This window comes from Rhizophagus irregularis, chromosome 17, assembly GCF_026210795.1.
Source record: "Rhizophagus irregularis chromosome 17, complete sequence".
Classification (NCBI taxonomy): domain Eukaryota; kingdom Fungi; phylum Glomeromycota; class Glomeromycetes; order Glomerales; family Glomeraceae; genus Rhizophagus; species Rhizophagus irregularis.
The window spans coordinates 3,546,540-3,565,730 of record NC_089445.1 but is presented as its reverse complement, the minus strand read 5'-3'; the positions used below and the strand labels follow the sequence as shown (position 1 = coordinate 3,565,730).

General features: G+C 26.7%; 4 protein-coding genes across 4 annotated transcripts; 2 read left to right on the top strand and 2 right to left on the bottom strand.

Moving 5' to 3' along the window:
* Positions 1 to 2,082: 2,082 nt before the first annotated feature.
* On the bottom strand, positions 2,083 to 6,799 carry OCT59_009475 (uncharacterized protein; the record flags this gene model as incomplete). The annotated part of the gene is made up of 8 exons (XM_066133589.1): positions 2,083 to 2,581; positions 2,661 to 2,715; positions 2,797 to 3,053; positions 3,133 to 3,232; positions 3,297 to 3,321; positions 3,412 to 4,066; positions 4,160 to 6,662; positions 6,739 to 6,799. The coding sequence occupies 8 exons, from the start codon at positions 6,797 to 6,799 to the stop codon at positions 2,083 to 2,085; spliced, it is 4,155 nt and encodes a 1,384-aa protein (XP_066000015.1).
* A 1,250-nt stretch (positions 6,800 to 8,049) lies between these two features.
* OCT59_009474 (uncharacterized protein) lies at positions 8,050 to 12,250 on the bottom strand (the record flags this gene model as incomplete). Its single annotated transcript, XM_025308307.2, has 8 exons — positions 8,050 to 8,527; positions 8,618 to 8,691; positions 8,767 to 8,942; positions 9,028 to 9,048; positions 9,520 to 9,672; positions 9,861 to 11,282; positions 11,350 to 11,832; positions 11,908 to 12,250. The coding sequence occupies 8 exons, from the start codon at positions 12,248 to 12,250 to the stop codon at positions 8,050 to 8,052; spliced, it is 3,150 nt and encodes a 1,049-aa protein (XP_025188824.2).
* A 5,222-nt stretch (positions 12,251 to 17,472) lies between these two features.
* OCT59_009473 (uncharacterized protein) lies at positions 17,473 to 17,730 on the top strand (the record flags this gene model as incomplete). The annotated part of the gene is made up of 1 exon (XM_066133587.1): positions 17,473 to 17,730. One exon carries the CDS (start codon positions 17,473 to 17,475, stop codon positions 17,728 to 17,730), a length of 258 nt encoding a protein of 85 aa, XP_066000014.1.
* A 1,047-nt stretch (positions 17,731 to 18,777) lies between these two features.
* OCT59_009472 (uncharacterized protein) lies at positions 18,778 to 19,060 on the top strand (the record flags this gene model as incomplete). The annotated part of the gene is made up of 2 exons (XM_066133586.1): positions 18,778 to 18,986; positions 19,051 to 19,060. 2 exons carry the CDS (start codon positions 18,778 to 18,780, stop codon positions 19,058 to 19,060), a joined length of 219 nt encoding a protein of 72 aa, XP_066000013.1.
* Positions 19,061 to 19,191: the final 131 nt, after the last annotated feature.

Below are 19,191 nucleotides of genomic sequence, written 5' to 3'. Positions count from 1 at the left end.
TAAAAAAAAATTCAGGGCAAATTAACTCAAAAGCCATTTAAGGGATAATTATTTTGCCAGATAATAATTGTGAACGAATAGGTAGCCAGAAAGCGAACGGGTGGATAAATCGGACGAATTAAAGACGAAAATGAAAAATGAGTTATAAAAAAATTTAGATAACAAAAATGATTCCCCGAAATGTATTAGTAGTTTTCACTGGTTTGGAAACTGATCATGTATTAGATTAAAACTTTTTATAACTAATTTAATATGTATTTCTTTGCATAAATGGTCTTGATAATATTTGAGAAATTTTCAATGACTTTGTTATTAAAATCATTGTTCCATGAAATTTATAATTAAAGAAGTTATTTAAAATCGGTAATGGAAACTTTAAATTTTGATAACAAATTCGGGAGATTTAAAAAATTTATACTGTTAAGCCATGTATACTTTATACTCTACAGCATCATTGGCCACAGTAAAAGTTACGGCATTAATAATATTAATGGTACATTGGATTTCACACTGTTTTGCCAAACATCAGGAAATTTTTTATGTGTAGAAAATACTATGCAAAATTTCGTGCATGAAAAAACTGATTTGCACACCCTGAAAATGCATATTTAATATATATAATATGTACAGTCAGACCTCTATGTACCGATATCCTATATACCGATAATTGCCTGTACCGATAAATTTTCTATGACCCATTTCATAATAGTGTTTCAACCCGTTTACCCGCAATCCGTATCCGTGGACAGATATCCGCCATTTACGGTTATCTGGATAGGATTTTTTAAACGGATACGGATGATAAATGGATACGGATGAGAGGATTGGAGGATATCCGTAACGGATCATCCAGATTATCTGTATCACTAACGGATTATCCTCTAATTTCGTTAGATCCTTCAGTTCTTTGACCACCTGGCTTCGGAGACAATAGTTAGGTAAACTTTTTTTATTTCTTTTTTTTGTTACTTTTTTTTGTTTTTTTCACTAATTTTGTTTTTCTTCTTTAGATCCTTCGGTTCTTCGGCCACTTAAACTTTGGAGACATCGTAGTAAAAAACCTCATGTACTGATATTATACATAGTTTCATGATGTAATAACAATTGTAACATGTACCGATACTTTTCTTTGCCCTTTATAATTAATACATAGTAAGATGACTAAGATGTACCGATACTTTAGGTTACACCGGTATTAATTCGGGCCAACACTATAAATTTGGCCGGAGTTAACATAAAGGCTCTCAAATCACATGACATTTTAATATATTGGAGTTTGCATAATGCTGGCAAGAATTTGATTTTGGCCCGCATTATGATTCACTGATGACGGTATATGTAACGATAATTTGATATACCGATATATTTTCCCCAAAACAGCAGTATCGGTACATAGAGGTCCGACTGTATATTGAGTAATTTTCTATGTGATATATTGTAAAAAATTTGTACAAAAAATTACATATATAATATTGTTAACTATATTGCATAAATTTTGAGAAATTTAAGTATTTGTGCAATATTGAATACCCTAAAAATTTAGTGATGTATGCCGGCCAATTCATTGGGACAGTTCCAACTGCATCACTAGTAGTTGTACCATTAGAATCTTCAATTTATTATGGTCTAAGGTCACTTTCATTAGTAGAATCACGTAGAGTCACGTTATGATTATGGAACCTGAGGTTGTTGCGAGAGCGACTCTTAATTGTACTTGTAATTGTGAGAGTAATGTATCTAGTATATCACGTTTATTAAATTTACCGGTTTGAACTTAATATTAATATTTAAATCTTTTTTTTGTCCATAAATCAGATTGATGATTCTTTATTTACCTGGTAATTCTTTACCTGTAAACTTTATTCGAAACTTTCAGATGATTGTTTATAGATGCAAAGGTTTTTAGAAGATTTCATACGACAATGTGCGACCGATATACTTAGTGACTAATATGTATATACTGTATTTATTCATACCAATATCTTATTACATACGAAATACCTTATTATATAAAAAACGGAGGAAAACTGACAATCTTACATTAATACAGTATACTGTATATACAGTATATGTATATGTATACTAATTTTTTGACTCTAAGAGTTGCTTAAGCTTATCTTCCAAATCTTTCATCTTACTTTTTATATCATCATGAATTTCTTTTATTTTATTTTCCAATTTCTCAATATGATTCTCACCAATACTATTTACAGAAGGTCGTATACTTCGTATATTTCCAGAATATTTTGTACTTCCAGAATATCTTATTCCTTTACCCTTTACATTAATCTCACTTTTATTTTCTTTTTCATCATCACTATTGTCACTTTCTTCATCATCGGACAAAGAATCAAATTTATCAACTAAAATATATTTATGCGATTTAGAATACTTTTTAATTTCGCTTTCCCAACGTTCAACTTCTTCAACTCTAGCGACATAATAAAGATCCTTAGGGTTTTCACTTTCATCTATTAGATCGACAACAAATCTCATTAAAGTTTCGTAGTCACAGATTAAATCTGCACGAAATTTCAATACAGCTTGATTTCCTAAAGCACATGCTTCATCAAATACTGAACTAAATTAAATTATGTTGCAAATTTTAGTTAATATTATGAATTAAAGCGAATTGTTCATTAATTAAAAGTTAAACTTACGTCATATAAGCAATTAACATGTTCTGCATTACGGTAATAAGTAATATACTTGCAACTATAATTAAATATGAATTAGTAAGAACGTGTCAATATAACACAAAGTATATAATATTTAAAAATTTTCATAATTACATACAAAAACATAATGCCTGAACCGGCAAAAAATTCCATTGATCAACTTGATCCCATCGTCCATTAGTCCAAAAATAAACAGCTTCAATGGATTGCAAAAAATCCGAAAAATAATTATCACTAACTCTATCAACATCAAATGTCTGGTCTATCGTAATATTTGGAGCAATGTTATCTCCGGTAACAGCATTAAATAAAGCGAAATTTTGACCACCATCTGGTACAAGATCTATCGATTCAGGTGATCGTAGAAGAATATACCTATATATATATATATATTCATAATAAGGTTAGATACTTTACAATATATTATAGATGCAATTCATGAAATTTCCCTTACATTGAATGTGCAATCGCAATTATAAATATTAACATAAAAACGAAAAAGTAGAAAACTCTTCTTATGATATTCAAGCTTATATTAATGTAATTGGCTGGTCCTAAATAATCACAATAAATCTTAATTTTGATTTTATAATGATACTTACAAATAATTTTACAAACCTGAAAAAAATCGCAATAATAGTAGCTATAATTTAATTGAAATAAAAACAATTGAAAATCTTATTCTTTATATAAAAAAAAAAATATTTTAATTTAGAATTTAATTTGTACTTACCAATTCAATCCATAAAACAAATGTAGTTAAAGAAGCTGCAACTGTATAATAACGTAACTTTGTTTTATCCACACCCGATTCCAAAAAATTTAAAGAAATAACCAAGCTTAAAGGCATAATTATAGATATAATATCGAAAAAATTGTAAACGTTGATATATTTTCTGTAACCTTTGTTCTTTAATTGAAGGTATTCAAAGGCAAGTCGAAGATATCCTATATAAAACAACATTATTTGCAATGGGAAATAAATTCCTTTTGCGATGATAGGTGTAACAACTTCAATACGAGTTACATTGTTAGTAGTCCAAAAAATTAATGCAAAAATAATATATGTTGCATAAGAACGAATAAAGTAAATTTGTGCCTTGCTCCATTTATAATCTATTAATGCAGCAAGTGAAGGATTTGAGAATGTCGTTATCCTATTATCACGCATTAATGCGCGATGAAAAGGAGAATATTGCGAATCTACTAATTCAACATATATATGAGGCCAAACAACATTTTTCAAAATACGCCAAGCTAAATAATGATCAAGAAATTTCTCTTCTTTATTTGTTGAAGTACTAGGAGGAAAAGTAAAAAAATCTGGAAGTGGAACGACATTCAACTTTGTCAAACATGGATCGTGTTTACGATTAAGGCTAATTAAGCTATATTTAATAATGATAAAATAAATAAAATATTAAATTTTAAAAAAAGGCTCCTTATAATCAAAACCATAGTAATTAATGAATCTAACTTACTTTAGTTTTAAATACATTTTAATATCTTCAAATTTTTTTTTAAATCCTGGAATTATAGCACTTGGCTTTCTTGATAGTCCTTGTCGAATATTTATCGAATGTATATTTTTCTGTTGGGCTTTCCGCAATTCATATGAAGATATTAAAGAATCATCAATATATGACTGTCTCGTTCCAAAACATGGTTTATAAAATAACTCCTTAACATAATAATCCAGGTGACGGTCGTATAAGAGTGGTAAAATCTGTGTGACCGAAATCATCCATCCAGTATTTTTCATTGCATTATCAGAATAGTAATCTAACAAATATCCAACAATTATTGATTCTTTTCTATGTACCCCAGTAATAGATTCGATAGCCACTTCTAAGTCACTCTTTTTTGGAGAATTGGACTCCCAAGAATATAAACGTGGGAAATGTAAATGATTATTCATCTTTGCCTTCATTGCTTTTGAACCTTCTGAACTTTTAAAATTCTCCGTTTTGATAAATAAAATTCTTTTGATAATAGAAACACAATTTCCTCGTATAAGATTTCCCATTATGTCATATCTAATATCAGTTAATTGAAAAATGAGAGGATTATATTTAATAAAATTTTTAACAATATTTTGTACTTGAATTCGAAATTCTTCGAATAAAAGTCCTTTCCTTGGACTTACAGGATTGTCAATAAGATAATGACAATATTCAAGTGCAACACATGCATCTTTAAGAATTAAGACATTATGTGGCCAATGTATTTGCATTTTGTCTTTTTTGTTTATAATATCTGGTAGATCCTCTTTTTCGTCGTGTAATGTAAATTCAAGTAAAAATTCATTTCTTTCTACTAATAAAGATTTAATTTCAATTTTTTGTTTATTACCTATCCAAATATATTCAAGACGCGATACTTGATTATCTCCTTCTGATAATCTTCTCCAAACTTGTACAGAAAAAACTCCAATGATTAATTGAATAGATTTATCTTCATTAAGAAATACTGATATTCGAGAACATTTTTTATTGCTTATCCATGGTTCGCTGTAGATAACAATAGCATCATTCTCTGTCGTATGACTATCCAGTATATTGTCTAAGTGAAAAATCGCATGTTTTTTCATACTTCCACTTATTTCTTGTGCAACGATTATATCTAAGGGTTTTAAAAAATAATTCATAGATTTTTTAAGAGCATCGATTAGATCCGGATGATCTAATAAAGATTTAACAGTTCCTTTTTTATCTATATAAATCGTATTTCCATTAGAATTAACATAATTATGATAATGTCGAAAGATATCTAACGAATTTAAAGAATCATGAATGATCGTGATAGAATCTTCTACCGAATTTGAAGAAAATAAATCCCAAATTATAAGTATAGGTACAGTAGTATTCATTGATTTTTTTTTTCTGATTTTAACTACTTCAATCTCGTCTGAATTTTCAATTACATGACTTCCTCTAACCTCTCGCTCTCCAATAATCAATAATTTTTCATCGTTGCAAATAAATTGAATATAAATTATATCATTTATATTTGTAAATTCCTTTGTACAAATTTTCAAAGTATTTTCCATTGAAAATAATGTAATATGATTTTGGTGATATTTACTATTATAAGCCAATAATTTTTCATTTTTCGAAATTTCAATTATCATATAATTTTTAATAGAATTAAAGGCCTTATTAAAATTGGAATTTAAAGTTTCTTTAATATTCTCATCAGAATCTACTTGAAACGATTTAATTAATCCACCACCCTCTAAATTGTAACATTCAAGCATATTTAATTTATCTGATTTAGAATCTTGTAAGAAAAGATAATTATTCTTGATATTTTTATTGAATATATTTAATTGTGGTCTATCTTCAATGCAAGCTTTTATTTGTTTTGAAATTGACATTGGGAAATAAAATTCAATTGTACCTTTTGAATTCTTGGCAATTAATTTATTAAAAAATGTTTTTCTTAACGAGTTCCAATTATTATTATATTGACGATAATTTATAGGGATTAAAGTTTTTGTAATACCATAATCATGAATGATAATAAGAGTCTGCTTTTTGGGATCTGACGGACTAAGAAACTTTACTATACCACCAAGATGATCAATTGTAGTGCGAATTCTTTCTTTATTTAAAGTGGAAAATAACCAAGTAGAATCAAAGCTTGCCATTTCCCCATTTTCCATTTCAGTTAGAGTTTCAACAGTCTCATTAGTGTCACTTGTATCTGTTGTATCTGTTATATCTGTTATTATATTGCATATAGATTGTCTTTTTATGGATTCAAAATATTGCGCAGAATTTTGATCTTCTGACATCAAATAACGATATTTATTAAAGCAAGATAATGCAATTAAGACTTCTCCATTCGCTGATTTATTAGAAATTGAAATTGACCAAGTTATACCATCAAATAAATTGCTATTAAGCACTTGGAAAGGTTCGTAAGCTAATTTTCTTTGCTTATCTAATCTGTCGATTGTGCAAGTTGATAATTCCAATTTGGCTAAAAAGTAATTCATAAACAAAAATTAATTTTTAACTTTCTTTTTTTTAGATATTAAATTATTAAAAATTCTTACTTGAGTCGAAGATCGCAACCTCTTGTCCATCTTGACTCAGAGCAACATAATATTTAGACATAATTAAATTATAAAATATTATGCCTAAGAAAAAAAATTAATGCATCAGTATATGATCTATTTAAATACAATTTCGGTAACTTCAGTACACATGTTATTCATTCATTCATATACAGGAGAATTAAAGTTTGTCGATCTAAAATGAAGATTTCGGTTTCAAAAAAAGTGCAGATCAAAAATCACCACGGATTTTTCCTTTTTTAAAAAAAAATGCGGAGATATAATGAAACATTTGGAATTATTATGGTCCTTTTCGGCTTTAATTTTGTTGTACATGATACTGTTCATTATGAATGACGGGCAAATATTTTACAGTAATTAGTGAACTCGTTTATCCGAACCGGATAACGGATACTTCTAAGTCACGTGATTTAATGCCGGCCGGCACTACCAATGTTCCGCCAACACTAGGATTTAAAAAGAATTTATTGTAATAATTAATTTAACTAATTCTCTAATTGTATAAGAATAATAAAGATCCATTTCAACCTGTAAATTCAATAATAATAAAAAAATAAGTTTTTTTAAATATTAGCTAAACCAAGAAAACCTAGTTAAATTCTTAAACTATTACAAATAAGAGTGAGTATTATAATACATCATCTTTTGAACATAAAAGGTTAGGACCCTTGTCAAATCATGTGCCTATGAGAGAATCATCTATTAATTTACAGTATTACCATAACAAAAACTCATTGCATACCTTGCTTGCAAAAGTACAATTACGTCCTATTAAGAGGGATTATTCCCATTAGAAAAAATAAGTATAGAACACACTCTATTTATCGAATAATTATCTTCCATTTGTTTTCTATTGCAAAGAATCTGTCATCAGATGTACAAGTCATGCAGTTACTCTTATTCCAACGCAAGATATATAATTTACATAGAGCATATAGAATAGGTTTACAGATAGTTTTGTATTATAAGATTATGCATCGCATCAGGCAATTAATATATTCACTTTACTTCGTAACTGCAATGAACTGTACAATTATTGTTCGTATAGGATTTATTTGGGTCTTTTTTCCAATAGAAACATTTTATCTATTACGTGAGACAATTATCTCATTGATTACTCGGCGATCAAAATTTTATCAGATCATTTTAATAGAACTGCAGCATAAAGAGAAATTCATATTTATTAATTTTATTTAAAGAAAGTGTTTGTTTACATTATCAATCTTATAAAAAAAATGTTCCTTTAAACCTTCTTGATGTACAAAAAAAAAAAATTGCATGGGACAAAGTCTAGTTTTTTTTTAATAATTCCATAATATTTTCCATTTGTTGACTAAGTTTATCCATTTGTTGTTTAAGACTAACGTTCTGTCTTGGAAGCTCTTCTTTCGTTTGTTCTATTTGCTCTAGTTCATTGTCTTGTTCTTCCTTGTTATCTTGTTCTTTATTATCTTGTTCTTCCTCATTCTCATTATCTTGTTCTATTCCAATATATTTCATAATACGTTCCATTTGTTGTTTAAGTTCAACATTTTGTTTTGTAAGCTCTTCTTTTATATGTTGTTTAAGCTCAACATTTTGTTTTGTAAATTCATCTTTCGTTTGTTCTATTTGCTTCTCTAGTTTATTATTTTGTTCTTCTTCATTAGTAAGTACCACTAACTTTCTCAATTTCTCACTGATAATTGGAGGATAATTAAACACAGTCTGTTCATTATCAATTGCATTAATTAATTTACGAATCTCAGTCACAGGTATATCATAATAACTTAAAAGAATTAAAATATGTTATTAATAATAAAATGTACAAAAAAAATTTTAATATTAACAGATTATATACGATATAATTAATACTTACATCCAATCTGGAAACCATTTGTTGTTATTACGTTGCCATGGTAACATATAAAATATTTCAATCTCCATAATAATCTTTAAAAGAAAGTGAAGTGTTAGTTATTTAGTAAAATAAAATTTGATATAATTAACAATGTAAAAAATGGTTACTTGTGCTTTTTGAAGTAAAAACTCTTCTTCTTTGTTATAATCATCAATTGCTAGGTTGAGTAATCCAATAAATAAATTCATAAGGTAGATTACTGTGAAAAATGTAAAGGTAGCCAATAGAATGGTCATAATAGAATGTTCACGATAAGTAAATGATGATAATGATCCGGAATCACCTATAATTATATCAAAAAGTTATTAAAATATTTAATTTTATTTTTTAAAAAAAACTGGTAAATAAATAAAAAAATAAATTATTACCAGTGAGAAGATTATATACTGCTAAAAGTGAAGTGGGGAACCAATTAAATAAATTTGTATTTGAATCAGGTTCTTGAATTATTGATGTAGTATTATTTATAGTTCCATCCGAATTAACGAAATCATATTTAGTTGCAAGATTCTGTGGATTATTATCATCATTAATACTATTTGATCTTAGAATAATGAAAAATGCTTGAGCATATCCAAGTATTATAAAAAATAAGAGCACTAAAAATGGAAAAACTTTTTTCGCAACACCAATTATTATTGCAAAATAAATTCCAAACGATTTAAATACTCTAAAAAATAATAAAAATTTAAAACTCAATAATATAATAGATATTGCCATAAGCCAAGGTGGTTGGCTTTTATTAATAAGCCAAAAAATGGATGTTATAATAGGTAAAAGATATGCCCCTACATCTATTGATGATTAAATACAAGTTAATTTTGTTTTAATGTAAGAGCAATTAAATAAAAATTACTTACCAAATAAATTCCATATATCATTTAAATAAATTTTATAATCCCATAAAAGATATCGAATTTCAAAAATTAAAAATATTGAGCCAAATATAATGGAAATTATAAAAAGTAGTGTAAAAAAAAGATCAGGGATAGATTTTTGTTCTAATGTAGAAGCTAATGCATAACAAACATAAAAACTGTATAAAATAACCAGTTCAGATAATAGTAAATTCTTCCAAAAGTTTTCCACTTAAAATCTATAATTGCAGCAAAATTCCACCAATTATAAAAATTATTACTATCTATATTGCAAAATAGAATAGATTTTGGTTTATTTAAAAATTTATTCCAAATACTATTACTTTTTGGTATCATCATGATTATTTTTAGTCCTGTGATCATTTTTTTTAATATTGTTATTATTTTTGATTTAATATTGTGGTTATTTTCAGTTTCATCATCATTTTTGGAGTCATCTTGATATACACAAATTTTAGGAAAAGGAACAATGAAACTGATTACTTGGATTTCTTCCTCTATCCTTAAATGCTGAATTAACCATTCATATATTGTTGAAATAGACTTAAAATAGTTATTTTTCATATTTGATTCTTTAATATAAATAAAATCTGTGTATGAATAAAGTGAAGTATTTTTTGAATATTTAATGTTATAACAATAAGGAGATAATATAAAAGAAGTGCGTGAGATATATTTGATTATGTAATCAGGATAATGATCACAAAATTCTGGTAAGTTTAAACTAATGATAGTCATGTAACTTTCGGAATAATCTTGAATTAGTTCAATAATTTGTTGAACAATATGATCGCATCTTTTTTTGATTGCTATTTTTAATATTTCATTTCCAAATCTTGGTGATAAATTATTTACAACAATTTTATAAACAATAACATTCCAATTTTCTTCAATTGCTTTTTCTAACATTTTAGTTTCAAATTTCGGCGTTACAAAATTATCATTTATAATATCTTCAATTATTTCATTTTCATGGTCCTCTACAAATTTTGTGATAGGTATTGAATGTTTTGAATCATCAAATTCATTTCTTAGAATTCTTTCAATAAGTGACTTGTAGTGTGTGTTAGTAAAATTAATATCGTAATGATTGCCACAATCTTTTTTGAAGTTTTCATAAATATCATTCCATTCATTATTATTCCAAAAGTATCGATATGTAAACCCATTACCGAATGTATAAATACTGATTCCTTTCATATCAATTATTACCCAATCCTGGTTATTTAATAGTCTAAATGAGAGCATACCACAAATACATATTGGTACTTCTAGATTGTATCCATTTGTTTCAATTCTCATATGATCATAATTGTTTTCATTATAAAGAACAATTTTACAAAGTCCGATATCTTCAATTTCAACTTCATCTTTTAACACAATCTCTTCAGGATATGATGGTGCAACCTTTTTAATGTCCACTTGGTTAATAATTTCATTAAGCATACTTTGTATAATTTTAAAGGTAGATAAAGTATAAATACTATTTCTATATGTGGTCTTGTCTGATAATTGTTGCAATTTATTTTCATCAATTCCATTTGTGATACAAACATTACCATTATCAATGAAAATTTTTCTATTTAAGTTAGTCATCACACTTGTATCATTAAAATCACTGGAAATATTAATTTCATCATAAACTTGGTAATAAGGATCTACAAGTTTACGTTCATGACCACGCCTAACGAATAATCTTTCGGAATTATTTTTTATAGTTATGAATTTGATTGGTACCCCATCATCTGTGAATAAATTATAATTAGAATATATGAATATCAAAATTATATGCATCGTAAAAGTAATACTCACACTTATAAATCAACATTCCGGTTTCCATTGAATACATGTAAGTTTTCCATGCTGATTCTATCGCCAATAACGTTTGATTTTTATCCATTATTACTGGATAAGGATTCGAAGGAAATTCATGGTATTGTCTTTCTAAATTCATTGTCAATAAATCAAATTGAAGCATTTTATTATAGTTAACAATTAGAAATAACTTTGTTCGATATATAGGACAATATTTCAAATTAATTTGACCATTTATTAAATCTTTGGGAATTTTTATATCAATAATTTGAGAACATTCCCAAGGAACTTTATTTTTTGGTTTATCTATTAAACGGTACTTGTAAATTTTGTGATCACTTGATGATACATGAATTAAATCACCATTAGGAAGGAATCCAATAGCATTATGTCCAAATTCTCCCACACCACAAGAAATGGGATTCTTTAGTTCAAGAAATCGGTCACTACTAGTACGATCATTATTTAAATCAATCAACCCTACAATTACAATATAAATTATTAATTAAACATAAAATTAAATTACTATTATTTTGAGTCAAAGTAAATACTTACAATGCTTCCCAGAATAATATATTGACAAGATTTTTTTACTTAGTTGTGCATAATCGCATAAACTATTAAAGAGATCGTCTATTTGATCAACCTTAAAATAAACATCGGGTTGTTGTGGACTATTCTTTTCAATGTCAATTGACCATCCAAGAACTGATTTATCTTTACGACTATAAGTAACAACATAATTTTCTGAACCATATTCTTCATTGATATATTGAGAAACAATAATTCGATAAATTGATTTCTTATGTTTTTCAATTTCTTCATCCTTCGTTTCTGATGGAATGTCATTTGTAACTTCTATTGTTAAAGTATTATTTTGAGTTTCAACTTCTTCCATATTACGTGAATGAATTTTTATTTATAAAAATTTACGAAAAATAATATATTTTTTTTTTTTGTCGTGCCTTTAACGAATTTTATAAAATTTGATTTCATTAAAAATTTCCATTTAAATTAAGTATAATAAATATGCACGCCAATTTTTTAACGATAAAGTTAACTTGGACAAAAAAGGTGAAAATTAATATTTCATCATGCATAATGTTTGGTACAAAATATAGCGTCAGCGAGAACGATAAAAAAAATTTTTTTTATTGTAACTTTTGATTGTGCAGGATAAAATAGGTTAAAATCACAGAAACTTTATTTATTTATTTATGTTTGAACGTATGAATCAGTTAAAAAAACCAGGACATTTAAAGATAAGTGTATATGTGCGAGTTTTACACCCATTTGTATGGCAAGCCGGGCTGGGTGTCTGTTTAATTGAGTCAGGTCTAGTGTTGGCGTTTAGCGTTAAACAATGTCAATCATTAGCCTATTTAACCTAAAGCTATAAAAGGTTAATCATTCTTACGTCAATCAGCCTGACAATCATTTATTATTAAACTCCCCACCAAAAAATTTTCGGTAACGTGACTTTGTACTACTAATCTAAAAATAGTAGAAGTAATATTTTTCACAGCGCGTTTTTTCCAGTAATTCACCTTGAAATATATATTATTCTTTTTTATTATAGTCTATTCTATTTTCTTAAACTTATTGTATTATTTTGTTGTGAAAATAAAAACGCGTTTTTTATATTAAATACAAAATTTATAAAATTTTATTTACAACCTTGGGAGTATAAAAGGTGAACTATTAAGTTAACACGAAGATTTATTGTTAAATTTCTAAAATAATAAATAATTTATTCACTTATTTTAATAAAAAAACCAACAATAAATTTTGTAAAGTGAAAAGGACTATTACTGATAAGAAATATTTAAATTAAACGCTTCTTTATAATTTTTTTTTTTTTAATAAAAATTACAAGTATTTTTTAAGATAAATGTTCCCTCACTTTATTTTTTTTTTGAAAAAAAGCTGCGAAATTTTTTCTAAGATATGTTGTATAAAATAAATCTGACCAATAAAACTCGTCAAGTCACGTTACCGAAAATTTTTTGGTGGGTAATTGTTTTTTATAATAAATTTTTATTTGACGCCACGCCGCCACGGATTCCCATTTTCTTCAGATCCTAATTTATTTTGCAGATCCTTAATAATTGTTTTGGAGAAAATATATCGGTATATCAAATTATCATTACATATACCATCATCAGCGAATCATAATGTGGGCCAAAATCCAATTCTTGCCAGCATTATGCAAACTCCTGATAGCTAATATATTAAATGTCATGTGATTTTGATATGTTAACTCCGGTCAAATTTATAGTGTTGGCCCGAATTAATACCAGTGCCTAAAGTATCGGTACAACTTACTATATATTAATTACAAAGGGGCAAAGAAAAGTATCGGTACATGTTACAATTGTTACATCGTGAAAATATATATAATATCAGTACAATGAGGTTTTTTTATTAATTGTGAAATGGGACATAGAAACAGACAATTATCAGTACATAGGATATCAGTATAGAGGTCTGACTGTAGTAGTAATTAAACGGGTTTGCCATTTTTATTAAAATTATTACTTTTTTTAAAATAATTTATAACATGATTTGATTCTACACTACCGGATTCTGTTGATACATGTACTTTACCAATATTTTCAGAGCTAAAACGAAGATGATGGTATTGTGTTATACAAAATGATTCCTAAAAAATGCACCAAAATTGCACCAATTCCAATTTATTCCATTACTATATAAAATTGCTTCATAGAATACTGTACATATGCAATAGTTAAATCATCCTTACTTTTATCAATATTATCATTTATGGCTATATTTTATATGTTCAATATATATCGCTACCACGATAATAACAAATATATTCCTTTAACAAATGTGAACAATGTGGACAATGTAGTTTTTTTTTAAAAATATTATTATGATAAAGATCCAAAAAATTTAACTATTCAAATGATTTTTGGAAAATAAATAACCAACAATGTATTTTATTGTATTTATATTTATAGTCATCAAAATTTCTATCATTTATTATCAAAAAAAAAAATCGGAATAACAAGAAAAAGATTTTTTGTGTTCATTTTGTTGGTTATATGATATAATAATAATACTGGCTGGAGTTTGTAAAAATATTGTTCTATCTGTAATTAAAAGAATCACTTAATAAGTTTTACTTTTTAATACTCTTACACATGATCTTGCGTGATTGACACAATAATTGTTGTTACATGCACAGCACGTTCAATCGTATGTTTAATTCATTTTTATTTTTACTTATGTTTTCCATTTACGTTTCTATGTTAAAAGTTAATTAATATTATAAATTATCTGTTATATTTATATGTATACTATTTCTTTCGGTAAAATACATCCCTGTAATTGGGTTTAAATTTTTTTTTATTTTTTTTCTTTCTTAAAACAAATTCTAAACAAATACAAACATTAAAAGTAAGTTTTACAAAGAAAATTATTTAAACCATAAATAGTTTAAGAAGTAAAGTCGATTGTTGTTTATCATACTAGTATTATTTATTTCATGGGAAGGGGAACTTTTTTCCCTTCGGAAAAAAACCCTATTATTCATAACTCCCCATTTAAAAATTAGAAATTACTAAAAGAAAATAATAATAAACATATAAATATAGTTTATAATATTCACCTTTTTTCAACATAGGAAAACAAAAATAATAAATATACAGTGTGTTACAAAAAAACCGGAAAATTATTCACGTGATAAAAATGCATGTTCGCTCAAATTTAAATATATTATATAAACTGATAAAAAAAATATTTCCCTAAACAAAAAAGAATTTTTCTTGTTATTCCGATTTTTTTTCAAATATACTAGTAAACAAAAGGAGTAAAAAAAAAGAATATAATGGATATATATTTTTATTTTGTTTCGGTTTCGTTCATTTTTTAATTCGTCCATTATTTTTAAAGTTTTTATTAGGAACATTTTTGGGATTTCTTGTTTATCAAACGCCGACAAGTATTATTATTGATTTTGAGAAATTCTTTGGAAAGAAAAAAAAGGTTTTTTTTTTTTAAAAAAAAATGATGATAAAATTATTTATTCATTATTTTAATTAAAAAATGAAAAAAAATTCTATGAATAATTGAACAATGAATGATCTCTATTTCTAATGAAATCTAGTTTTCAAAAACAACTTTTTTTTAACAATGGTTTCTTTGTAAGAAAAAAAAATGCGTTTTGAAGGTTTGAAGGTTTTAATAACAACCTTAATAATTATAACCTCAATAATGACCATAATAATCACGATAATAAACCGCGTTAAAGAGAATAATTATCCAAAATTGGAATCTTTTGAGATAACTTCAGTATCGGTCCATTTAGCAGTATAAGTGACTGATGGTTGTAACATTCTTCCGCGTTGAGATTGTTATGCTTGTTGGGCAGCTTTTTGAGATAGTTGTTTGGAATGTGAAGAACTTTTTCTTAATTTTCTTTTTGTTCGACTTCTTCACGTAATTTCTCTTGAACAATATCAAGCTGTTATTTAAAAGAAGAGATAACACCAGTATCGGTCCATTTAGTGGTAGAATAAGTAACCGATGGTTGTTCCATTTTTGTTTTTTTTTTAAAAAAAAAATTTAGATTTTTGTACAAGAAGTTTTTTTAAGTGTTCGTAAATAAAAAAAATATTTACAAAATTAGAAAATTTTTTTTTTTCGCGAATCAAATTGTTTTTTTTGTAAAATCAAAACGCTTTCTTAGTGTATCTAATATTGTTTTTTTTCTTCAGAGTGAGAACAAAAATCTAGCGTGTTCTTCCTTTTTTTTGATATATATATCACATAAAAAAGAATTTTTTGTTAAAGAAATTTTTTAAAAAAATTTGAAAGAGTGTAAATAATTTTTTTTTTTTTAGTTTTTTTTTTAAAGTTAGGCTTTCCCTATAGGCTATAACTTATACAAAGAATGTTACAAGTAACATAATAAGCAAATCACGGCTTAAAATAAATGTAGTCCGCCTCAAATAATTTTTCTTTGTTCAGGCTACCAAAAAAAAATAATTCCTTGTGTTATATTAAAAATGTGACCCAGAAACTCTTAGGGATGATCATTTAATCGGCCGAACACAATAATAAGTCGGTCACCTGGATAAGTTTACATTTATGTAATGATTAATAAACATTTCAAAAGAAAGAAAAGAAAGCCAAATCACTTAAATTAGTACATCCCGTACGTAATAAACTGATGACTTACTTTTAATGTTTGAATTGTTCTTTAAAAAAAAAAAATTATTATAAAAAGCACTAACCAAATTTAGTACCATCACTTATTCCCCACAGTCCCAACCCTTTATAATTGCAATCTCACGAAGAACAGAAGATACTTTTTTTGGTTTATCAACCTATTTCACCAATGGTAATTATCAATCTTAAATTGTTTTTCTTTGTAACATTTCAAATTAAAGCTGTATACATTAAAAAATTAATAAACCGGAAAAAATAATTCTTTTTTTTTTAGTGCATCAATAAATAAATAATTAAATTATTCTTTTTTTAATATTATTATTATTAAATTTTTTTCTTTATCATGAAAGAAAAAAATAAATCATTTGTTGGAATTTGGAATTCAATACAATTTCTTTATTAATTGGGTGTTTGAAATTCAGATTTTAAATCATGTGCGCAATACGCACACAAAAGCTTTTGGTCATGTGCGGAGCTTTAATTTTTCGATTTCCTTATTGGGAATTTCAATAGGATAGTGGCTTTTCATAAATGTGTGACAGGTTACGCCAAATTATTTAATGTGGCTCGGAACAGTTTATTTTATTCTGGAACTTTTCGTGAAAATCAGGAATCAGGAAAAAAATAATCTTTGTTTTTTATTGCTGTTTTTTATATAAATAACCCTATCTTTGGTGTCTAACGCAAATATATTTTTTTTTGCTTTCACGAATTTTTTATTTTATATATTTTTTATTTTCTTTGAAAGTCAAGTAGAAGCACTTTTCTTTCCATTTTTTTTTTTTTTTTATGATATATATTTAGTATAAATATATAAAAAAAAGAGACTGCAAAATTATTTTTGATTCAGTTTTCACTTTGAAGAAAAAAAAAAGAAAAGAATTTAATAAACAAGAAATTTAAAAAATATATATAATTTTTATAATGGATAATGAACAACAACCAACAAATCGAACAATAAATGCAACTCAAATAGAACATGCTCCTTGCGACTTTTCAGACACAACATCTAACAATTCATCGTCCTACGCTAGTCTTACTATTCGTAGACGCCGAAATCAACGACGGTTAAGAATTACAATTAACAATATGTATAGATTGAATCGCATAAGACGATTACCGATACAAAACACAAACTATTTATTTACAAATCAATTTTTTAATGGATCTACTTTTCGTTAAAGAATGATCCAATCGCTTATTAATTATCTTCGCTTACGTTTAGTCGAAATCGTCAAAATTCGTATATTCGAATATCTAAAATATCGTTGGCAAACCTACTCACTTTCGAAGTTAATTTCATTTTTATCGATAATAACGTTAACGGCAAAAATTATGTACGATTCACTCATTCGTTAATAATGATCAACATTTGTATTACATTTATTTATAGAGACTATAAAAAAAAAGCATGGTTAAAAATCCTAAAATCTATAAATAAACATAATAAATTAGCAAGCCACCTTTGCATTGTGGATGGTTTTTCTTTATTCTTTTTTTTGTTCAAAAGATGACGTATTATAATACTCACTCTTATTTGTAATAGTTTAAGATTTCAACTAGGTTTTCTTGGTTTAGCTAATAATTTTAAAGAAACTTCGTATTATTATTGAATTTCAAATTTTCTATTATTACCGGTGGTAATTTTTGTGTGGCGGTGTGGCTGTATTAAATAGTTATTGGATAGAGGAGTAGCTATGTCGGTCACAGGACCGAATGATTGGATGAAAATGGGCCACGTAATACGTTTTTGATCATGCATTAATTAATAACATCATAAATAAGCTTTCTATAAATTTCATAAAAAAAAATTTTTTTTTCATTTACGTTACATAACATTGTAATATATAGCCTATAGGGAAAGCCTAACTTTAAAAAAAAAACTTTAAAAAATAAATAAATAAATAAATAATTTATACAAATAATTTATACAATATATATTTTTTATGGGTTTTGCTAACTTGCCCCTGGGTTAAATAACCTGGGTTAAATCGCAAACAATTTGAAATTGTTCAAGAGAAATTACGTGAAGAAGTCGAACAAAAAGAAGAAAAGTTCTTCACATTCCAAACAACTATCTTAAAAAGCTGCCCAACAAGTACAATAATCTCAACGTGAAAGAATGGAACGACCATCAGTCGCTTATACTGCCAAATGGACTGATACTGATGTTATCTCTTGTTATAAAGAGAATATGCGTAAACCATGTTCTGATGTCTGTATCAAAAAATGAACAAACCTGTGGCCGAACGGAATAGTTTCGACAATAATGTGGCCTTGGGAATTCAAAACATTGTGTCAAATGCAATGAATATGATCTCCGACGTTAGTTCAGTAAAATTCGTGAAAAGAACGGATCAATCAGATTATGTAAAAATCGTTGATAAGGGTGTAAGGGTGGATATTGGTCCTGTGTTGGTAAGCAAGAAAAAGACCAGGTACTTACCATATTTGTCTATAATTCAAACTCGTTATCTCTCATTCCACTTCACAATTATAAAGGAATTGTTGATAACCAAGGACTTGCAAAATTATCCACATCCCGAGGGCAATATTGTATACGAACTGATGCATGTTTTGGGCTCTACCATGAACACCGTCATCCAGACCGTGATAAATATTTAACCGTTATAGTTAAAGAAA